General features: G+C 52.0%; 2 protein-coding genes across 4 annotated transcripts in view; both read left to right on the top strand.

Moving 5' to 3' along the window:
• The first annotated feature begins 413 nt into the window (after positions 1-413).
• Positions 414-8,353, top strand: Kptn (kaptin, actin binding protein). Its single transcript, XM_032894410.1, is given in 13 exon segments — positions 414-708; positions 1,030-1,068; positions 1,071-1,111; positions 1,279-1,363; positions 1,437-1,491; positions 3,601-3,676; positions 3,774-3,847; positions 4,396-4,505; positions 4,579-4,656; positions 5,336-5,411; positions 6,395-6,530; positions 6,627-6,797; positions 7,822-8,353. Coding segments are annotated over 13 exon segments (1,290 nt in total). The 5' UTR covers positions 414-485; the 3' UTR covers positions 7,948-8,353.
• Positions 8,354-10,773: 2,420 nt separating this feature from the next.
• The window catches only part of Slc8a2 (solute carrier family 8 member A2), a 33,449-nt gene continuing 20,395 nt past the window's right edge, over positions 10,774-23,827 (top strand). For all 3 annotated transcript variants that reach the window (XR_004386959.1, XM_032894409.1, XM_032894407.1), the window contains exons 1-3: positions 10,774-10,896; positions 14,620-15,310; positions 20,259-20,923. Coding sequence is in view for 2 of the 3 variants with exons in the window: in XM_032894409.1 (XP_032750300.1) it covers positions 14,636-15,310; positions 20,259-20,923 (1,340 nt within the window). In the remaining variant the exon portion in view is untranslated. The remainder of the gene's footprint in view (positions 10,897-14,619; positions 15,311-20,258; positions 20,924-23,827) is intronic.

The raw sequence follows: 23,827 nt of genomic DNA, 5'->3' as shown, positions 1-23,827 counted from the left end.
TATAGGAGTGCATGTGTGTGTATCAGAGAGTCAGAGTTGAGGGCTGAAAGTGTCTCATGCAGACCGGCGGTCCTGAAAACTACTTATATACTTAAGCTTGGTCTCAAACTCTGTTGAAGCGTATGGCTTTGAAACTGGTCCAAGTGCCTCCACTTCCCTAATGCAGTAATCATAGGAGTGTGTGACCATCCCCCAATTCAGGGTGATTCTTATTCTTTTCACACTGCTTTCAAAGAGGCCCGAAGACGCCTTCATCCCCCATCTCAAGTCCTGGAAGACCCTCTCCTTAGTTCTGAAATGGGTAAGAACAGTACACTCAGATGCAGAAAGGCAATTTTGTCTGGGCCGTCCAGGCAGGATGCTGGGCGCCATCTTTGTATAGGGCAGTGGCGGCAGCTTCTTGACGTCATCAGTATGCGCTAGTGGAGGTTCCCTGACAGGTTGGGGAGCATCGGGCCAGCTGGGACCGATCGCGGAGGGCCAGGATGGGGGAGGCGGCCGTGGCAGAAGGGCCCTGTCCACTGCGAGAGGACAGCTTCACGCGCTTCTCGTCGCAGAGCAACGTGTATGGGCTTGCTGGAGGCGCCGACGGGCGAGGGGAGTTGCTGGCCGCCACTCTTAAAGGCAAGGTGCTCGGCTTCCGCTATCAAGACCTCCGACAGAAAATCAGGCCTGTGGCCAAAGAGCTGCAATTCAACTACATCCCCGGTGCGTAGCGCTGTGGTGCCGGGGGCAGGGCTGGAGTCTGGTGTTGAGGATTCTAATACTGACACTGAGATGTGAGGTCAGGGTCAAAACTGGTAATCATTTAGGATCCGAGACAGTGGTCGTCATGGCCCGAAAGTAGTCAGGGTCCAGGATTCCGCAAACATAGATGTCAACAGCGTAGTACTCGGTGGTCAGAGGTCATGGTGATGGTGGTTAGATTCCGCCGACCCAAAGGTTTTACTGCAATGGTGTGGAATTAGTGTGATTCGGATGCAAGAGTGGAAATCTGCCTAATCAGTGAACTTTGAACTCCCCTCATAGTGGATGCTGAGATCGTCTCCATCGACACTTTCAACAAGTCACCCCAAAACGGGGCCTGGTTGTGGGCATCACTTTTATAAAGGTACCATAGCACCCTCCACCTGTCCACGTCCTCTTCCTTAGTCCCTGTGGATCCCACCAAGTCTATCCCAAGTGCTCTGAATCTACAGAAAATGGCTTACTCCAAATGCCTTTCACCTCCCCTGCATCCCCTGAGAGCAGTTTCCACCCCACTCCCTCACCCCCCAGGACTCAGGAGACAAGGGCAGTCCCTTTCTTAACATTTACTGTGACTATGAGCCCGGCTCAGAGTACAACCTGGACTCCATTGCAGGTGAGCAGGACTTGGGGGAAATTGTGGGTGGGGCTGCCAGTTGCTGCTGGGCTCAACTTGTGTCCTTCTACAGAGAGCTGCTTGAATTTGGAACTCCAGTTCACACCCTTCCAGCTGTGCCACGCAGAGTGAGTGACCCTGGGCTCCCCTGCTCTCCTACCCTTTCCTTGCACTCAGAGGCTTTTACCTTATCTGGAAAACAAAAGGCCTTTAAGGATTGGATACAGGTACTGCTAGGGGCCCAAGAAGTGATGGGCAGTATAGTCAGGAAGTAGAGTTTCATGGGACTGAAGCAGACTGGAATCCACACACCTGCCATCACCAGTCTGCTTCTCATGGTGCTTTTCAGAGTGAATGCAGCCAAGATGGCTACATTGTCACCTCTCAAGTCTATTATTCCAGTGAGTTAATTGAGCACCTAGAACTCAACTTTTTTTTTTTTAAGATTTACTTATTTTATTTATATGAGCACGCTGAATCTGTCTTCAGACACACCAGAAGAGGGCATCAGATCTCATTACAGATGGTTGTGAGCCACCATGTGGTTGCTGGAAATTGAACTCAGGACCTCTGGAAGAGCAGTCAGTGCTCTTAACCACTGAGCCATCTCTGCAGCCCAGAACTCAACTTCTGAAATTCTAGATCTCTACTTCTCAGACCTGGAGTCACTCTCTACCCTCATAAGCCCTGAAATCTCCATGTTGAAAAGATGCAGTTGAAGGCTGAGAATACAACTCAGGCAGTAGAACACTTGCCTAGCACATGGAGCTCTGGGTCCCTTCCAAAGCACTACATACACCAGTGATTAACCAGTGGCCCATACCTCTAGTCCCAGCACTCAGGAGACAGAAGCAAGAGGACTGGAATTTGGTTCAAGGTCATCTTTGGCTGCATAGTGAGCTTGAGGCTAGCCTGGGTTATATGAGACCGTGTGTGTGTGTGTGTGTGTGTGTGTGTGTGTGTGTGTGTGTGTGTGTGTGTGTGTGTGAGAGAGAGAGAGAGAGAGAGAGAGAGAGAGAGAGAGAGAGAAAGAAAGGGGTCTATCAAACCCAGCAGCTCCTGAGAGTCTGTAGAGGGACCTTTAAGGAGGTAGATTACAAACCACCTAGAATCTTCACGATTTAAAATCCCAACGAATGTGGGTTCTATTTCCAAGTCTTCATCACAACACTGATACCAGAGATTAGCAACATTTTGTTCTGTTTTGCATTTTTTTGGGTCAGGGCTCAGTTAATAAATGTTAGGTTTTAAGGGTCAGTCGATTGGTATCACAGCTGTACAGTTTTGCCCCTGGAGCAAGCAAACAGCAGTTGACACTGAATGAGTGGCTAGGATTGTGCCAATAAAACTTTATTTACAAAAAGCACTTAGTGGGTTAGATTTGGTATGCAGGTCCTAGTGCCCAACCTTTGGTTTAGCAGGTGAGAGATACAAAAATGAAACTTCAAGGGTGTGTGTGTGTGTGTGTGTGTGTGTGTGTGTGTGTGTGTGTGTACACTTGCATGTACATGATGTACATGTGCAAGGATGTACTGGTGTGCATGCATGTTCATGTGTGCATACGTGTGTGTGTGTGTGTGTGTGTGTACACACACTTTATTATGAAGATTATTATATTTACTTGTGTGCAACAAGATCCCACAGCACATAGGCAGAGGTCAGAGAACAACCCACAAGAGTCAGTTCTTTCCTGCTATGTGGACCTGGGGATCAGGGATCGAATTCAGATCATCCAGAATGGTAGCAGTTGCCTTTATCCACTGAGCCATCTCACCCGCCCTGGCTGTGGGGTTTTTGCAGGTTCTTTCTAGAGTAACCTATCCTGTTCCTAGAGTGAAGATTCAAGCAGTCCGGGGCTCTCAGAGCAGAGCTCCCAGCACCTGCACTTGGCCGCTCTGAGATCTCGCAATTGCAGAACTTACAAGCTGGTGTACGCAAATGTACAGAACACTAAGCCATGCACCTGGCATGAGAGTCTCTGAATGTCAGGTTCTCAAAGGCTTTTTTTTTTTTTTTTTTTTTTTTTGGCTCTTACAAATGCATTTCAGTCTGGGTGTAAGAGGTACAGGTAAGTGGATCAGGAGTTCAAAGCCAGCTATGGCTACATCGTAGGTTCAAGACTAGCCATGGGTACAGGAAACCCATCTCAAAATAAGTTGACAGTGGCATTTCTAAATCCCTGTAGGGAATTTAACCCCATTCAGGTTCTGGCACAGTCTAGGTTTCTCTGCTTTCAGAGTCCAGGTTGGGGACCAGCTGGAGACCGTCTTTCTCCTGAGCGGGAATGATCCAGCTATTCATCTCTACAAAGAGGTGAGGTGGGCAGGCTTGGCATAGTCTCAGAATGTTGGCCTGTGTGCAGGAGGCTGGTGACTGACTCCATTGCCTGGGGCGGGTCTTGCTTCTCCAGAATGAGGGGCTCCATCAGTTTGAGGAACAGCCCGTGGAAAACCTCTTTCCAGAGCTCACGAACCTGACCAGTAGGTAGGAGGGGACCCCGGCACCCGAAGAAGAGATCAGCGCCCTGTGTTCAGAGAAGCCAGACAGAATAGGCTGCTCTCTAGCACAACGCACAGGAGGGCGACCTTAGAGAAACTAGGAAGCATGTTGGAGAGTCACTCCGTTGGTAAAATGCTTGCCTAGCATGCTCAAAACCCTAGGTTCCAGCCTATCATCCAGGCATGATTGTGTACACCTCTAACCTCAGCACTCGGGTGGGAGAGACAGGAGAGTCAGGAATTCAAATTCAACCTTGATTTTGAAGCTAGCCAGGCTATAAGACCCTGTCTCAAAAAAAAAAAAAAAAAAAAAAAAAAAAAAAGCTGGGTATCTCATTTCTCGTTCCCAGCTTGCAGCATGAGCTCAAGGAAGTTGAATTGATCATGGATGAGTGTCCCTAGAGCAGGCAGGATGGGGCTCAGGGACTGGATCCCGGTGCTTCAGGGAGGGGCTGGGTGTTCTGGAAAGCACATATGGAGTTGAGTTCTGGGAAATCTACCCATCTGTCCACCCATCCACTGTCCTCCTACCAGCGTCCTCTGGCTTGATGTCCACAACCTCCCAGGCTCATCACAGCGGCTCTCAGCTCTGGGCTGCCAGAGTGGTTATGTGCGTGTGGCTCACGTGGACCAGAAGAATAGAGGTGAGGGTCAGGCCTGGGGCAGGGACAAGCCCAGGGATGGGAACAGGTCCATGAGTCCCCACTCTCCACACAGAGATCTTGCAGACTTGGACAATCCAGCAGGACGGACCCATCTCCCGAGTGATTGTGTTCCGCCCATCGACCTCGGAAGGTGAGCTCTTTGCTCTAGATCTGGGGTCTAGGATAATATAGACTGCAGTCTCAGCTTTCCCCACCTTAAGAGTCCAGACCAGACCTCTGGCTCCTCCTGGGGCCCCTCGCCAGCCCATAGGCTGTGTCACAGGTTGGCCTCAGATCATGTCTGTTATCCAGTCTCACTCTCCCCACTCTAGTCTAGCCTTCAACTTTTTCTCTATTTTCAACTTTCCCTTTGTGGGCTAGCCTTCGCTCCTCATATTATCTTACACTGGCTTCCCCCACCCCAGACTTCTCATTCACTTTGGACTGACAACTGTCAATCGTGGTCTCACCCTACCCCCAGGTGCTTTTCTTCCTTTTCCTTGACCTTGGTTTTCCCTACACTGACACTCACCTTAACCTGCCCCTCATTTTCTAAGCAAAGTCCCCTCCATCCTAATTCTCACAGTGTGATCTAACCTTAGACTTCAACTCTGCTCTAACCTTCGTCTCTCCTGTTGTGTTCTACTTTCAGACTAACACGTCTAATGTCTGGCCACAGCCTTGTTGTAGTCTAACCTCTAATCCTCCCTTCTGAGGCGCAATCTTGGGTCTTTGTCCTGAGCTCTAGCCTGCGTTCTTCACTGCAGAGGGGAAGGGGATAAGGGAGAGCCTTATCTCCATAGACCTGCCAACTTCTGTCTCTTCCATAGCAACCAAGGACAGCCCCCAGCAGGAAGGATACAGTCTGCTTGTGGCCAGCATGTTGGAGCCGGCTGTGGTGTACTGGTGAGCATGCCTGGGCTTCTGGGCACAATTTAACCTTGTGCTTGTGTGGTATGGTCTAACCTTGTCAGCCCTTTGAGGCAGCTAGGGTCAAGAGTGGTGCTGTGATGAGGGAGAAGGTAGGAACACTCACATCTGGATCTTGTAGAGGATTTGTTAAGGGTGGATATATCTCCCCTCCCCCGCTTTAAAGAAACCCAGACCCCTGATATGAGTGGACCAGGGATGCCAGCAGACACTGGCTTGGGAAGGCCTAGACATCCATGCTCAGCAATTTCAATGGTGTCAGTATTCCCACCATCTTGGATTTTAAGGCACCACAAACTATGCAGTTGTAATGCTAACACGCAGTCAGCTTTGTGTGTGCTGGGGGTGAGTGAGATGGGATCTCAGGAAGTCAAGGCTGCCCTCCACCTATGTAGCTAAGGATGACTCTGAACCCTCATGGTGGTCCTGCCTCTGCCCCCCATGTACACAGGGGGTTACACGCACGTACCACCACACCCAGCTTCTGTGGTGCTGTGTCAAACCCTGGGCCTCATTCACGCTGCATTGTACCAATTTAACTACATCCTCGACCTCCATATCCCCTCCACCTCTTCCACTTCATGCACTCCCATCAGCTCCTATGAGCTAGTCCCAGTCGGCTCCAGCGCACTTATGAAAGCAAGCGTGGAGTTCTCCATGCTCTGTGAAGTACCAAGTGCTTAGAAGTTCAGGGATCAGGGCACCTGTGTCTCAAGAGCCACCATGTGGGTCTATACCTAGGAGCCCAGTAGGCCATCCAGAAGGTGGTCTACAGGATGGACACTTGAAGCCAGCCACTTTCAAAGGTACACACATTGGAAACCAAGGTATACAGTATCAGGAGTGAGTCTGGACCTCAGGGGAAGCCAATCGGGCATCACCTACAGCCCGGAACTAAAGGTGGCCAGGACCTGTCATCTGACCTTAGCTTCTCCCCCCCCCACATTTGGGACCCTCAGGGACCTTCTGAACAAAGGCCTGGATGACCAACTTCTCCTGCCTGGCAGTGACCAGTTTGACAGCGTACTCTGCGGGCTGGTCACTGACGTGGACCTAGATGGACAACCGGAAGTCCTGGTGGCCACCTATGGACAGGTGGGTCTTGAAAGATGGGCCTGTCATTCATCTGCATCCCTGCAGCGAGTGACCCTGCCTCCTCAGCCTGCATGACCTTGGTCCCTCTCCCCACAGGAGCTGCTTTGCTATAAGTACCATGGACTGCCAGAGGCCAGCAGAGGCTTCCGCCTGCTGTGGCGAAGGAGCTTCGCCAGCCCCCTGCTGGCCATGGCCCATGTGGACCTGACTGGAGATGGCCTGCGGGAGCTGGCTGTGGTATCGCTGAAAGGGGTGCACATCCTCCAGGTATCAGGCCTGCCATGACTGAGGGGAAGCCACCACTCACTGAGGGTCCTTGCCAGGGACAGTGGGAGGGAGGTTGAAAATGGGGTGGGGGGACTGAACCCAGGTCAGTTGCCCAGCTACAGGCATAGTGTCTTGCCTTTAGGAAGGGATAGCCTGATCTTGGGAGGTTTCTGGAAGCCGGGAGAATGCCAGCCAGTGGCATTCATGAGGGAGGTATCAGCCTGGTAAAGCAGAGTTAGATGCTGTGGGTTTTAAAATCTCAGGGTGTGTGTGTGTGTGTGTGTGTGTGTGTGTGTGTGTGTGTGTAAGGCAGGGAGGGTTTCATGTGTCCTGCTCTCCTCTATCTTATTCTCCTGAGGCAGAGCCTTCTACTAAACCCCAAGCTAAGCTGGCATCTCATGAGCCCCAGAGGAGCATGTCTGAGGTCTAACCTCAACTTCTGCTTTCTACTTCTGCCTGGTTCTTGCTCTGTTAACCTCTTATTTGTTGTAGGATCTTACCTTTGTCCTCCCCGCTGTGGTCTAACCTCAGCTTCTCTGTAACAGTTGAACCTCAAATACCGACCGTCTAATGTAGTCTGTTTTTGGAGCCATCTCTGTCTTTCCTCTGATCACTTTCCTATCCCTTCCTTCCCTCTCTCTTTCCACTTATGTATTCATGTGTCTGATGCTTCGTATCAGACCCACTGTGCTATGTCCCCCAGCCCTTGGGTTTGCAAGGTAGAGTCACATTGTACAGCCAAAGCTGTCTCAGAATTCAGTTCTTCTGTCTCAGACACCCTAGCACCGTACCCAGCCCTTCTGCTGATCTCTAACCTCGGTTCTTTTCCACTTGGGTCTAATTTGCCCCTCCCATAGGAAGCTGATCTAAAGCTGTATCCCCCACCCGCACCCTGAGTCTGGCCTCTGCTCCTACTTGGGAGACCAATTCTCACCCAACACCCTGTGGTCTAGTCTCTGTCCAGTATGGTCTAACAGGTGCCCCTCTCCAAGTCACAGCTTACCTTCCTCTCTTGTCCCCACAGCACAGCCTGATCCAGGCCTCTGAGCTGGTCTTGACACGGCTTCGTCATCAAGTGGAGCAGAGGAAACATCAGCAGGGCCTTGGGGACAGGGCGGGTCCCAGGCCTGAGGAGCCCCCAGCCTCCTGAGCACCCCCTCCTCTCAGGTGTGGGCCCCTCGTGTCCATCATTGATGGGGAAGGAAGCGTCTCAGAAGACAAACGTGCCCCTTGGACTCCCGGACAAGGAGGTTGCTGAGAGTCCCTGACCCACCCCGGTGTGCTGTGTGACCCCAGCCATTTGAAAAGGGGCGGAAAAGGGACGTTCTCAGCCTACCACTGCAATCCCATCAGGTGTTGGTCCCTGAGGACTATTCACACACGCAGAGCAACAGAGCTGCCCTGGCCGTCATCATTTCCTTGTCTGGCAAGCATCTCTTGAGTCCTCACTGTGTGCCGGGTTCTACTGCTGGGGTCACTCTCAAAGGACTGAGGAGGAGGAGGACTTCGCAGAGATTCCTAGGTTAGACCCAGACGAAAGAAAGAAAGTCACAGTGTGTGGAGGGTGCATTTTTGAAAGCTATGAAGCCATTCTCTGCTCCAGTGAGCTAAACTCAGGAAGTACAGTCCCAGACAAATGCCACTGAGGCCACTCTAGGTTCGTTGTCTCAACCTAGGTTGAATATAGAACCACAGATGAGGAGTCTGCAGTGAAGGGGAAGCGAGAATTCGCCAGGGGCTTCAGGCTCTGGTGGGTCCCCTGGGAGACCCATGGAGACTAAGGGAGTCTTTGGGGATTTTTAGCATCTCCAGTGAGCCCAATAAGGGGTCTGCAGACTCCCTCAACCCCACAGTAGAAGTGATCAAGCTACTGGTCTATTTAGGAGGGGGATGGTCTGGAAAGAAAAGGGATTAGACTGGGCATGGGTGAAGGCTAACAAAGTAAGTGTGCATAGACTGTGGTGTGGGGGGTCAAAGCTAGACCAAGGCAGACAGGCCCCAGGAGATACTGTGCTAAAGTAGGTATTGGGACTCAGCTGAACAGCCCAAGGGTCAGAGAGACAAGAGCAGTTACCACCTCCATGGTTCCATCAGAGTCTCCAACCCAAAGCCCAGAGGAATGTAGCCCAAAGGAAATGTTGCTTCCCCAACCTCTGACCAGGAATAGAACTGGGGTCATATGAGAGAGGGAGTCCAGACTGGGGCTGGGGCCTGGGTGGAACACCTGATCCCTTGGAGGAACATGTGTTTGCGGGGTTGGGTAGGTAGCAGTCACTCCTACTAGGAAGTCCACCTGTAAATCTGACCACCCTCCTTCGCTGCAAAGGTCTTGCTTGGGACATCAGATGCCAAGTTCCCAACTTCCCAGGCTCCAACCTCTAGAAGCCAGGCCAAAGCGTGGGAAGCTTCAGGGAGTTGGAATTTCCCTCTCCTGGCAGCAGGCCTAAGAGTGTCCCTCCAGAGCTGGCAGTGGGCACCGGCTGCTGGCAGGGCCAGCCTTCTCTCCCTCCTGTACCATTTTGTGCTCAGCACCCAGCACCTGTCACCTGTCCTCTAGAGGGAGGGAGCCTGCAGTGGGGTTTGTCCTGAGGGTAGTGATGGTGAGGGGGTGTGATACATGCATCCTGAGGTGTGTGCATCTGTGCACTTGTAGGTAGGAGTGCGAACATTCTTCCAACTGGTTCACATCTTCAACCCCGCACACCAAGATTGTTTTGAGTCTCGGTCTTGCTATGATGATGGCTTGGAACTCAGCCATTCTCCTGTCTCGGCCTCCTGAGTGCTGGGGTCACAGATGCATGTCACCGCACTGGTGATCTTGATCCTTCCTTCCCTACCTTGCCAGCCCAGAGACAGTACAGCATGTGGTAAAGATACAAAACCTGAAGCCACAGTTGCTGTCTCAGTTTCGAAATGTCAAAATGGAGCTAATAACATCTACCTCTGGGGATTGGGAGTGAGGCCGTGTTTTGGCGTGGCAGGGGCATTGGGAATGGTTCTCGTCGTACCTGGGCACTCTAGTGACAGTTCCCTGTCTTCTGTAAGGTGCTCTGAGCAGGCTGAGCTGTGAACTTGGAAAGATCTGCCGCCCGACATTCCTTCCCCCACTTCCCCCAGGTCTGCCAGCCTGTGGCTATTTGTAGCGATGACTGCATCTCTGGGCCCTTGTATGGACGGGATGCTGTGCGTGTGTGATCAAAGAGGGGAACTGGGAAACCACAGGATAGACAGGTGTATGTACTTGCGCCCTCCGTCGCTGTCCTTGGATTCTAGTGCTGAACCCCGAGACTGGGGCAACCTGCAGACCCAGCCCTGCCAAGCCCCTCGGCCACCCACTAGCTTCCTTGGCCACGCCCCTTTCTGGGCTCCTCCCTCTTGCTCTTTTGCAAGACCTCTTCTCAGCTTTGTGGCCCCGCCCCCAACTCCCTGGCCACGCCTCCTCTTATTGGCCCCTCCCTCGGCGGATTCCCCAGCCTGAGCTCCCAGGCCTCGCTCCCTCCCATAAGCCCTGCCCTCTCCTGGCTCCTCCCTCTTTTCCTCCGGCCTCTATATTCCTCCTCCTGGTGGTCCCTTCCCTAGCTCCCCTGTGCCCACCCTCTCTCTTCCTTCAGCTCCTCCCTCTTCCAGGCTGTCCCTGTCCTCCAACCACAACTACCCTATTCCCACTCCACCCTTCCTAAATTTCCTCTCTCCCACCTCCCGGTGGTCCTTTTCCCAGCTCACTTGTCCCACCTCCTCTCATCCGCGGCATCTCCCTCCTTCAGCCTAGTCCCTCTTTCCCGGCTGATTCCCCCGCCCCAATTCCTCTGTTCCCGCCCCCTTCCCCGGCTTCCTCCCAAGCTGTACTCCCCTGCCTCTCCAATCTAGCCCCCTCCCCGGGGCTGCTTTCTCAGCCCCCCCCCTTCCTCTGTCCCCGCCCCCTCCCCTGGACTCCGCCCTCCTCCCAGCCCCTCCCCGGTTCCCCTCCTAGCATCCCCTCTCCTCCCTCCTCCCTGCTCTCCCTCAGTCCCCAGCTCCTCTCCCTCTTTCTCCCTTTCCTCCTCGGGCGGAGGCGCCCACTGCCGGGGGCCCAGCGGGGACCGGCCCGGCTGCAAAGCAGGTAAGAGCCCAGCGTGGCGGTCCGGAGCCCAGGGGTTGCGGGAATCCAGGCTGCGCCGCGTCGTCAAGTGCAGGGGGCTTCCTGAGCCCTGGCTCCGAGTCCTGGCTGTCCGCTTTCAGCGTGCGCCATGTGTACAGTGTATGTCTGTCTGTCCGTCTCTGGGCACCTGGGTCTGTCTCTCCCCTCTTCTCCCTCTGCCTGTAGCCAACTCACACCCACACACCTCTGTCTCCGCCCCTGATGCACAGGGACCTGGAGGAGGCAGATTCCCCGCAGTGTGGACTCCCCCGAGGGCCTGGAGTGCCCCCAACTCCTCCTCACCCCTTCTTAGCCCAGGTCTCTCCATTCTCCCAACCCTGACTTTCTGGGGCTGGTCCTGCCTACAGCCTAGCCTGTGTAGTAACATTAGACCAGTCCTTCCACAATCTAACTCCCATACAAAGTCTAACTCCCATACCTCTCACTGTTTGTCCATTCATTCTTTGGACAACTCTGAGACACCTTGCTACTCCTGGGCACTGTTCTAAGGTCAGGCTAGACAGGTCCTTCTCACAGTCTCACTTCCATCCCTCCAGCTTCACGCCTGCTTCACAGTGAGGTTGGGTGGGGAAGCAGACACCTTCTGTGGGCTGTATAGAGGGGCTCAGCCCGACGTTTTCCTTCCCTCAGGAAGGGCTCCAGAAAAGGTGGGCGAGGTGCTGACTGACACCTGGGCCAGAGCTGGGGTGAGCTTTCACGTGCCCACAAGATGCCCGCCCTGCATGACAGGCGCGTGGGGATTCCAGATGGCTTAAAAGATCACTGGGTTAGGAGCCCCACGCCTTAATACCTCTGCCTCTGACTTGACCAAGTCCTTTCTCTCTCTACTGGCCTCAGTTTATCTGTCTGGCAATCTGCAACTGTGTGTGTAGTGGGGGCCCTGTGTGATTAATGGAAAGAGAGCTGGTGTGTGTGTGTGTGTGTGTGTTCTGAATTCTGCATTTCCACTCTGCGTTGCATCGCCCCCGCCCCCAGCAGTCAGGATAAACACCAGGTCCTCACCCTGCTGTAGCTGCCTTGAGGAGTCCCACCTGGCTTTCCAGAATCCCCCAGAGACAGGTCAAGCAGAACAGGACACTCACCACTAGCCCAGCTGGCCAGCAGCCCATGAGGTTGGTGGAGAGACGGCCTTAAAGATGCCACCCTGAGAGGGTACTACCATCTACCCTGCCGGCCCTTCCTGGATTCAACCTGATCCTTTCGACATTGAGTCTACACCCAGCTTAGCTTTCAAGGCTCAGAGGAGGAAGCCTGGAGCAGAAAGTGTGGCTGCCCTAGCCACAGACAATGCTCAGGCCTCTTGTCCAAGTGTTTCACAAATATTTATCTAGTGCTTTCTCTCCTGGGTCCCTCTTCCAAGACTAGGAGATGGGGGAGAGGAATCTGGGTAACAGCAAAAGAAATCCAGTGACTGGATGACCCTGCCTCTGGGTGGGCAAACATTAGTCTACCCACCCTGGTGTTCCTGGAGGACTAAAACTGGAGGGACAATTGATTAGACTTGAACTAGGACTTCCCAGGCATCTCACCCTCCTCCAAAGAGGCAGTTAAATGTAGTTAGATGGATTCTTGACTTTCAGGGTCTTCCCTGTTTCTCCCAAAACCCAAAAAGGGAGGAGGGAGAAGCAAAGGGGAGTCTGCTTGGGATCCTGGTGGGTTCGTAATTACGCCTGAGTGTTTGCTAATTAGGGGCTGCTAATTAGATATATCATTAAAGGCCTTGTCTAGGGGGCTAACTGTGTAGCGGCTCTTTAAGAATCACCCCTCTCCCCGCCCCTGCCTACACACACACACACACACACACACACACACACACACACACACACTCCACTCACTCCTTTTCGGGAAGTTCTGCCAACATACTGCCTCCCTCCCCCAGAGAAGCGGGCTCCTGGTCTGTGGGTGTGAGTTGAGGGCAGGCTGTGGGTTAGACTTTGAGAGGAACTTTTAGACTGACAGAGAAAGTGGTAATTCCTGAAGACAAGGCTAGAGGCACCCTAAGGCATTTCTAATGGACAGCAGGCTCAGGTGACAGCTCCTCCGGACCGCCTTTTCTCTATAATAGGCAACTGGGTTACCATAACAACATGAGGGCGGGGCCAGGAGCTCAGACCTCGGGCACCTTCTGGGGAGAGTGGATGCTGGGTGATCTGTGCAAATTGCCTCACTTCTCTGAGCCTTGATCCTCTACTTTGTGAACTGAGTGGAAGACTCCTCTCCAAAGGCCAAGGGTGTCATCTTGGAGAGCTCAGTCAGAACCCCAGGGAGGAGAGAGCTTCAGGCCCAAGGGAGAAACTTGCATGGTTTGTGTGAGGAACAGCAGAGGCTAGAATGCCTGGAACAGAGCAGGTGGGACAGAGGCCATGCAAGCAAGGGAGGTGTCCACAGTCCTCTGAGACTGGAGCTGTGGAATGTTCTGGAAGGAGAATGGATGGGCACTCCTGTGTGTTTATTGCTCATTTGTTACTGTGTGGATTTATAAGGTCAGAGGACAACTTCGTTGAGTCAGCTCTCTCTTCCTATCTCTTCTTTGGCCACGGCACACTTAAACCCTCCCCCTCAAAATAAATAAAATGTAATAAAACATAAACTCAGAAAGACAAAAATAGACACTCATACCCAGAACCTATTACAGCCCTGTCAAGGGTCAAGCCGAAATGACTAGAATCGCCCAGTGGGCTCCTGGCCTCCAGCTGATATGGGTTTCACAGTGTTCTTTGTACCTGGTGTCCTTCACTGGGCCCCGTGTCTCAGGATCGGGTTCCTCTATGTCATCACAATCAGCCACAGTCCCTCCCTGCTTAGGGGCAGTATACTACTCCATCACTGTTCCTGCATTTAATTGTTGAGAGGCCTCTGAGTTGTTTCAAGGTTGTCCCTGTTGTAAATAAAGCTGCCCCAGACATTCTCCTGGGGACCATTTCCCGAGATGGGTGTAGAAGCCTCTCCTAGGAACAAAGCTGCAGAATCACAGAGTGTGTGAGGGTGGCTGCAGGCTCCCAGGGTACTTTGACTCACTGATGTTTCCAGCATTTCGCAAACCCCCTCTGTCCTGGGTATTCCTGTGTTTTTTCATTTGGGTGTCCATGTGGTGATCTCTGTCTCCTTGTCTCCTGTGCCGGTTCCCAGCTCACCTGTGTCTTGTAGTCTAACAAACTGGGATACTGTTCTTCGACAGTGCTGGTAATGAAACCCAGGGCTTTCTGCATGCTAGGTATGCAGTCTATCAATGAGCACCACCTTCAAACCCTCACTGCATAGTAGGAAAGTACTGTGCCTTTGAGCAACATCCCAGCCCCTCACTGGGGGATTCTAGGCAGGGGCTCTACCACTGAGCCACGCCCCCAGCCCCTCACTGGGGAATTCTAGGCAGAGGCTCTACCACTGAGCCACGCCCCCAGCCCCTCACTGGGGATTCTAGGCAGGGGCTCTACCACTGAGCCACGCCCCCAGCCCCTCACTGGAGGATTCTAGGCAGGGGCTCTACCACTGAGCCACGCCCCCAGCCCCTCACTGGGGGATTCTAGGCAAGAGCTCTACCACTGAGCCATGCCCCCAGCCCCTCACTGGGGGATTCTAGGCAGGGGCTCTACCACTGAGCCACGCCCCCAGACCACACTGTGCATTTTGAGTGGCAGGGAGGCATGTGATCCGCTCACTTTGATCTCTTGCTCCTCTCCCCAGGACCCGACCACCCCCCATGGCTCCCTTGGCTTTGGTGGGGGTTGCCCTCCTTCTGGGGGCACCCCACTGCTTGGGGGAAGCTACTCCGACCCCATCCTTGCCACCTCCCCCAGCTAATGACAGCGATGCCAGCCCAGGCGGCTGCCAAGGTTCCTACCGCTGCCAACCAGGGGTGCTGCTGCCTGTGTGGGAACCCGACGACCCATCACTGGGGGACAAGGCTGCACGGGCCGTGGTGTACTTTGTGGCCATGGTCTACATGTTCTTGGGTGTGTCTATCATTGCTGATCGTTTTATGGCATCCATTGAGGTCATCACATCCAAGGAGAAAGAGATCACCATCACCAAGGCAAATGGGGAGACCAGCGTGGGCACTGTGCGCATCTGGAATGAAACGGTGTCCAACCTTACACTCATGGCCCTGGGCTCCTCAGCACCTGAGATTCTGCTGTCTGTCATCGAGGTCTGTGGCCACAACTTCCAGGCGGGTGAGCTAGGCCCAGGCACCATCGTGGGCAGTGCCGCCTTCAACATGTTTGTGGTCATTGCTGTGTGTGTGTATGTCATCCCGGCTGGTGAGAGCCGTAAGATCAAGCACTTAAGGGTCTTCTTCGTCACAGCCTCCTGGAGCATCTTTGCCTATGTCTGGCTTTATCTCATTCTAGCAGTTTTCTCTCCAGGCGTGGTCCAGGTGAGTAAAGACCAACACCCCAGGGGAACCTGGTGGCTTGGAATGTCTGTGTGTGCATTTGTGTGCGTGCGTGCATGCGTGTGTGTGTGTGTGTGTGTGTGTGTGTGTACGTGCACACGCGCATGCCCACGCACACCCGTGTGGGTACAAGTGCCCGTCACACTCTGCACCAGGGGACTGAGCCAAAGACAGCAAGTTAAAAATGCAGGTACAAGTAGAGAGCTCTGTGCCCACCCAGAAGGTAATTCCCAAGGCTGTGCATTAGCTAACAGAGCCCAGGATCCATGTAAGACATGCCTCAGCTAGCCACGCAGTTACCTGAGAGCACCCTTTTTGCATAATTTACTCTGTACTTTACCATAAGACATCTCTATTTGCATAATTCACACTTCATTTGCATTGGCCAGCCTCCTGTGTTCTGACAGCGCAAATCAATTTGAGTAACTTGGCGCATTTACATAATATATCCACGGGCTGGCATCTGTGGTACCCACATCTGCATAATTTATCTCTGTGTAGGGCCAGAGAGATGGGCAGTTTGCATGGCTCATTCATTATTCAGCTTCAGTTCAGATTCAGTGTAGTTTATACTCCCATCCAATTGGCAGGGACACCAGCAAAAGCTGGTGTCCCCTTTGCATAATTTATTTCCACACTGAGACAAATTTGAAACTCACAGCTGCCTGGCTCACACCCCGATTCCCACAATCCTCCGTCTATCTCCCCAGCGTCCAGTGTCTTCACCAGCACCCCTGCCTGTCCTCATCTTCCTTTACAACATTTGGTTAATTTATTTCCCACAAGTCTAAGAGTGCAGCCTCTATTTGCATAATTTATTCATGGGTCTGGCCTAATTTGTACACCCACATGCATAATTTATTTGTGGTGCCCAAGACTCACTCATTCACGCTGTGCATGATCTGTTAACTGCTGTCACTTAATAGATTCTACTCTAGAAGTACCCAGATATAAAAGTGCCCTAGAGTTGGTATCAAAGTAGAGACTGCAGGGTTTATCTGGGCATGGGACCTCTGGAAGAGCAGTCAGTGCCCTTAACCACAAAGCCATCTCCACAGCCCCAGTTTTCAGGTTCTCTTAAAAAGGGACCGCATCCTGGCTTAGGACCGAATCCAAATAGCCTTTGTGCGAGTGTGTGAGGTGAAGGTTTTCGTGTGAGTGTACACATGTGTGCAGGCACAGAGGTCAATGACCGGGCTTCCTCAATGGTCCACCTTATTTTTTGAGTCAGGGTCCCTCTCTGAACCTACAGATCACTGACTGACTAGACGGGATAGCTCCTGAGCTCAGGAGTCCTCCTGTCTCTACCTCCCCAGCACGGGACTCACAACCTCACCCAGTATATACACACATACATACATACATACATACATACATACATACATACATACATACATACACACACACACATGTACATGAGAGAGAGAAAGAGAGAGCTCTGTGAAGAAGGAATTTTAGATACTGTGGGTGAGTTGTAGGGAGGAGCAGAGTGGAGGAGACATAAGAGCTGGCGATGATGTAAAAGGTAGAAGGAAGATGGAAGATACCACAGCTCCAGATGGAGACAAGGTCCAGATGGACCTTTTATTTATACTCAGGGAAGGAAATGAAGTGGGAGAGGCTGGGGGCTTTTGCCAATTAATGGAGAAACTCCATTAATGAACACACACACACACGCAGAGAGAGAGAGAGAGAGAGAGACAGAGACAGAGACAGAGACAGAGACAGAGACAGACAGAGACAGACAGAGACAGAGACAGACAGACAGAGACAGACACAGACAAACAGACACAGAGAGACAGACAGACAGAGAGGGGAGCCTCCATGAGTGCTCTCGCCTGCTTTTGCCCCAGTGGAGCTATGAGGTCGCAGAGCCATCTGGACACACTAAGGGGTGAGGACTAAGGGCTGGAGAGACCAGATCTGGACTGGCAGGATTGCTCAGTGGGTAGAGGTGCTTTGTAGCCAAGGCTGAGGGCCTGAGTAACTTCTGAAAGTTTGTCTCTGACCTCCAAGCCCCCTCCCACTTCACAACAATAAATAAATAATGTTATAAACAATGAAAAATCCTTTCTCTCTCAGACATCTTTGTAAGAAACTTGGGGACCACGTCATCTGAAGAGCTCTTCCACCTTCTCCTTCTTACCTTTAATGAGAAGGATGGTATCGTGGATATTTATGTGATAGCCTTTGTGAGCTGGAGAGATGGCTTAGCAGTGGGGAGTGCCTGCTGCTCTTGCAGAGGAGACAGGATGGGTTCACAGCACCCAGATCTGTGGCTCACAATTCCTCTAAGTCCAGTTCCAGGGGATTTGATACCCCTTTCTGGCCTTAGACAACTGCACAAATATTCTCTCTTCCTCTCTCTCAGTTAAAAAATTTTTTTTAATTTTTCAAGACAGGGCTTCTCTGTGTAGCTCTGGCTGTCCTGGAACTCACTCTGTAGACCAGGCTGGTCTCAAACTCAGAGATCCACCTGCCTCTGCCTCCCAAGTGCTGGGATTAAAGGCTGCACCACCACTGCTCAGTCAGTTTTTGTTGGTTGTTTGCTTTGCTTTTTTGTATTGGAGATTGAAGCTAGGACCTTCACATGCTAGGCTAGGACCTTCACATGCTAGGCTAGGACCTTCACATGCTAGGCCAGGACCTTCACATGCTAGGCCAGGACTTTCACATGCTAGGCTAGGACCTTCACATGCTAGGCCAGGGCCTTCACATGCTAGGCCAGGACCTTCACATGCTAGGCCAGGGCCTTCACATGCTAGGCCAGGGCCTTCACATGCTAGGCCAGGGCCTTCACATGCTAGGCCAGGACCTTCACATGCTAGGCCAGGGCCTTCACATGCTAGGCTAGGGCCTTCACATGCTAGGCAGGTGGTACTGAGCCAAGGTCCCAGCCCTTCAATCATAGGTTCTAGGCAAGCATTCTACCATGAAGCCATTTTGGGGGGATTTATTTATTTTTATTTTACATGTACGAGTGTTTTACTGCATGTCTGTGCACCATGTGTGCCTGCTGCCTGCAGAGACTAGGAGAGGATGCTGGATCCCTGGAACTGGAGTTTTAGATAGTTGCAAACCTCCGTGTGAGCGCTGGCAACTGAATCTCCTGGGTCCTCTGGAAGAACAGCCAGTGCTCTTAACCACTGAGCTATATCATTCCAGCTCCACCGATTTCTTTCTCAAAACCTAAAATATTTTAAAAATTAAAAAAAAAATAACTTTTGAGACAAGGCCCTGGCCTGTTTTGAACTTGTAGAGATCAACCTGCCTCTGCCTTCCCAGAGCCAAAGGCATGCCCCACCACACCTGACTAAACCCCTCTAAAGTTGATGTTTGTGTTGGACGTATATGGTGGGTACCCAGGAAGAAAGGCAGAGGATAACTTGAAAGAATCAGTTTTCTCCTTCTACTCTGTGGGCCCTGGGGATACCTCAGGGTGTCCATCTTGGCAGCGTGCATCTTTACCCACGGAGCTTTTTTTCACATATTTATTTGTTGTATGTATGTGAGTGCACTGTCAATGTCCTCAGACACACCAGAAGAGGGCATCGGACCCCATTACAGATGGTTGTGAGCCACCATGTGGTTTCTGGGAATTGAACTCAGGACCATCTTCCCAGCCCCCAAGCCCCCACCACAGCTTTTTGAGAAAAGATTTCACCAAGTTTTCCAGGCTAGCCTAGACCATGCTGTCCTCTTGCCTCAGCCTCCCAAGTCGCTCCAATCACCAAACTGTGCCAGGAGCAGGCCGTGCTCTGTGCTAGGGACAGGCATGGCAGCTCCAGCTTAGAGTCCCTCATTGACTGACCATGAGGTCACTGGATTTCCTCAGCTACCTGACGTGGGGCAGCTTCCAAGGAATGAAAGATCAATGATTGCCCCAGGTCCCGGAAATGAACTTTTAGAGTCAGTCTTGCCCATGAGATCCGCTCAGACTCTGAGGAAGGAAAGGCTGTCTGGAGCTCGGGTCACCAGTTCTCGTATGGTGAGATGGACTGATTGCGGCGATCAGAGAACATGTGTGCAAGGTGAAGAGGAGGAAATGGAGGGGGAGGCACAGGAAGAGACGACCCTGATAAGCCAGGACCACAAGTGGGACATCGTCACTTGGCGGAGGCTAAGAATGTCTTGGTGTCTAGTGCGTATGCAGCAAGGTATAGCGCTCAGTGGGTAGATGGATAAGACGACCAGGAGGGAGACGGGCAAAGAGCACATGCCGTTTGGAGAGGCGCACTTACTGAGAGGGCAGAGGAGAAAAACTTTGAAGACGCTTCAAGGGAGAGAGCCGGGTGTCTAAAAAAAAAAAAAAAAAAAAAAAAAAAAAAAAAGGACATAGAGGCGAGGGAACCTAGGTAACAGGAACAAGTGGAAAGGAGAAGAGAGAGGGAAGATTAAAAACACCGGCTGGGAGAAGGGGGCAGACAGAAGAGACAGTAAGAGAGGCAGAGACGAAGAGTTAGGCCATTAAAACTGGCATGAGATGGGGAAAGGAAGGAGGGGGGATAAATAGTAGGGCTGCAGAAGAATGCATGAGTGGGTGAATGGGAAAACGGGTGGATGGCTGTGTGCATGCTTGTGTTGATAGATGAGTGGATGTGTGGACGAAGGAAGGATACATAGGTGGATGGATGCGGAGTTGATACAGGAATAGGTAGATGATGGACGTTTGGGTAGAAGGAGGACGGGTGAGTGGGTAGCTGGCTAGATGGAGGATGGATGGATGGGAAGGATGGATAAGTGGTGGATGTGGGTGTTGGATGGATGGATGGATGGTGGGTGGATGGATGGATGGGTGGGTTGACATATGGATGGATGTGTTAGATGGGTGTGTGTGTGGAGAAACATGAGCATAGGAGAAGCAGAAGTGAACAGAGATGAGCAGGAGAAAGGGACAGCATGTAGAGCACTCACAGTCTGCTGCCCTCAGGTGTGGGAGGCACTGCTCACGCTGGTCTTCTTCCCGGTGTGTGTGGTGTTCGCCTGGATGGCGGACAAGCGACTGCTCTTCTACAAGTACGTGTACAAGCGCTATCGCACCGACCCTCGCAGCGGAATCATCATCGGGGCAGAGGGAGACCCGCCCAAGAGCATCGAGCTGGATGGCACATTCGTGGGCACTGAGGTCCCAGGCGAGCTGGGTGCATTGGGCACAGGTCCTGCTGAGGCACGTGAGCTGGACGCCAGCCGGCGCGAGGTCATCCAGATTCTTAAGGACTTAAAGCAGAAGCACCCGGATAAGGACCTGGAGCAGCTGGTGGGCATCGCCAAGTACTATGCACTGCTGCACCAGCAGAAGAGCCGTGCCTTCTACCGCATCCAGGCCACGCGGCTGATGACAGGTGCGGGCAACGTGCTGCGCCGACACGCTGCGGATGCTGCCCGCAGGCCTGGGGCCAACGATGGTGCCCCCGATGATGAGGACGATGGTGCCAGCCGCATCTTCTTTGAGCCCAGCCTCTACCACTGCCTGGAGAACTGCGGGTCAGTGCTGCTGTCGGTGGCTTGCCAGGGTGGTGAGGGCAACAGCACCTTCTACGTGGACTACCGCACGGAGGATGGCTCTGCAAAGGCAGGCTCCGATTATGAGTACAGGTGCGTCCTGGTACAGGTTACTCTCAGGTTCACGTGGGTCCCAGCTATGAGTAGGACCAAGATCCAGGTGGGTCCCAATCTAGGTGGCTCTTGGGTCCAAGTAGTTCCCAAGTAAAGATAGGTCCTGCTTCGGGAGACTCTCAGGCCCACATAGATCCCAACTACAAGTGTGTCCCAGGTCCAGGTAAGTCTTAGAATAGCTAGTGTACTATAGTGTGCTAGTGTACTATAGTATAATAGTATAGTATAGGTAGGTAGTATAGTCTTTGTCCAGATTGGTCCTGAGCATAGGTGAGTCTAGGTTCAAGTGGGTTCTAGGCAGGTCACATGAGAAGAAGGGAGGCATAGTGCCTCCCTTGGGCTGAGCCTCAGGATTTCCTCTAGAGTCTCCCTTCCTTTCTATTTGCAGATCTGTAGCATCAGTGTATGAATGCATTCATTCATCATTCATTCATTCATGATCCAGCCATCATTCATTCCTTCACTTCCCTGAGCCATGCCCCAAGCCCCTCACTGGGGGATTCTAGGCAGGGTGTAACCACTGAGCCACACCACTATGGAATATTTTGTTATTCAGAGGAAGGGGCATCCCTGCTGCTTAAATACATTTATAGGGTGCCCTGTGCTAAAGGAGCTACACCACACTGCTTTTCACCTCGCCCTCGTTACCTGACGCTCTTGGTGTACAGACAGGCCCTTGTAATGTCTATAGTTTTATCAAGCTCTTAGCCGTGGGGAAGAAGTGCTGGTTCTATGTAATAATTTTCCTACCTCCTAAATGTACCAGATTCTGGGGTAGGCAGACTTGCCTCTGAGATTTTTCCCCTCAACATTCACAAGTTATTTGTACCTCTTATTTCTGGACCATGCTTTGCTTGTTTGTTTGTTTGTTTGTTTGTTTGTTTAAAACAGGGTTTCTCTGTGTAGCCCTGGCTGTCCTGGAACTCACTCTGTAGACCAGGGTGGCCTCAAATGCAGATCTGCCTGCCTCTGCTTCCTTAGTGCTGGGGTTGAAGGTATGTGCTACTACTGCCTGGCATACTATTTTATTTTATTTTTTAAAGATTTATTTATTTTAGGTGTATATGAGTACACTGTCTTCAGACACACCAGAAGAGGGCATCAGATCCCATTACAGATGGTTGTGAGCCACCATGTGGTTGCTGGGAATTGAACTCAAGACCTCTGGAAGAGCAGCCAGTGCTCTTAACCACTGAGCCATCTCTCCAGCCCTTATTTTATTTTAATTAATGGAATGTAGCAGAGTCAACCTGGTGAATCTCCAGGACCTGCCTGCCTCTTCCAGGGTCCCCATGGCATCCTCTGGCATAGTGTCCTCACTCTCCTCCCATTGAACCCAAAGGCACACATGTCACTTGACTGCCACATCTCAATGACTTTCTTCATTCTGTTTCTTAGACCTCCCATGAGTTTTGTGTCCATGTTTCTCTCCTCTCCCGTTTTCACATGTGTGGCTGATTGGTGTGTCCCTATGTGTGTACAGGAATGTTTGAATGTGTGTCGGTACACATGTATGACAGTGGATGTGATGATGGGAGTCACCCTCCATCTCCCCTCACCTCATTCATGAGGCGGGCTCTCCCATCACTCAGAGTTTGCAGATAGTGCTAGCTTTCCTAGCCAGCGTGCTCTAAGGATCCAGTCTCCACCCTATGGGGCTGGAGTTAAACCTGGGCCACCATGCCCACTTGGCATTCATATAGGCTCTCGGGAGCTGAACTCAGGTCCTCGTGCTTATGCATCTTCCTCCCCATCCCCAGTGCATTTGAAACGAGGGTCCTAGAACTATCTGCAATTTGACCTGGCCTCATAGTTCCACAGACAGAGACCACGTTGTGTGTACTTTGCGCAGGAGGCCAAGGAAGGGAAGCTGCCTCCTTGGTGCACTTTGCAGGTGCACGGTGCCTGCTCCTTTGTTGCCGGCGGGGGTCCAGTTTGATTATTTGATAAAGATGAAGCTACCCCCATGTTCTGCTCCCCCTTAAGTTAGAATTTCAAATATCTTATTTTAGAATTCTGAGAGGTTTGTCTTTAGGTCAAATCTTTGGTCATCCAAACTGCTCTAGAACTTTCTACATGGCACATGGTGCTCTTGAACTCCCAATCCCCCTGCCTCTCTTTGTGTTGGGATAACAGGCATGCACCATTACACATGGTTTATGCAGCGTTGGGGATGAAACCCAGGACATTGTGGCCACTAGGCAGGCCCTCTACCACTCAGCCACAACCCCAGCTTGTAGACTTCTAGGATTCTAACAATTGTATGCAAATATCACTAGACAATTTGTTTTATTTTGCTTGAGACTATTCTGGCTGTATAGGCTGGGCGAGCCTCAAAGTGGTAATCCTGCCTCTGCCTCCCAAGTGCTAAGGTTATAGCTGTGAGTTACCACAGCCAGCTAAATTTCATTGAGCGCTTCTGTATGAATTTAAAGTCCCCTCCTCAAGCAAATGGCTCTCTGCTGCTATTAGCTCCCTTGTACATCTGAGACACTGGGGTTGGAGGCCATTCACCTCCTTGCTCTATGGTTGAGCTAGGCTCACAGGCTGTTGGCTCACGAGGCTCGGAGCCACCAAAGACAGGGTCTGTCAAGGCAAGGGCTCCAGTAACAAGGAGCCCCTGACTCTAGCCATTTATTCTTAGTTCTACAGGACCCTGGGTGCCTATGTCCCTCCCACTGAGTTGGGGTTTTCCTGAAGAACCTTTTAGACAACACTGGCACAGTGTTGGTGGCTTCCACTTTCCAGTCCCAGAGCTCCAAACCAAGGGGCCCCTCATCTGCAGGGTTCAGGATTCACTAACATCTGAGTCAGCATGGGGGTGTAGCTTACCCATAGAACACCTGTGTAGAATCCCCCCAGTGAGGGACTGGGGTGTAGCTG

Source organism: Rattus rattus, chromosome 2 (genome assembly GCF_011064425.1).
Source record: "Rattus rattus isolate New Zealand chromosome 2, Rrattus_CSIRO_v1, whole genome shotgun sequence".
NCBI lineage: Eukaryota > Metazoa > Chordata > Mammalia > Rodentia > Muridae > Rattus > Rattus rattus.
The sequence above is the reverse complement of the archived record's forward strand: the minus strand, read 5'-3'. Positions and strand labels throughout refer to the sequence as shown.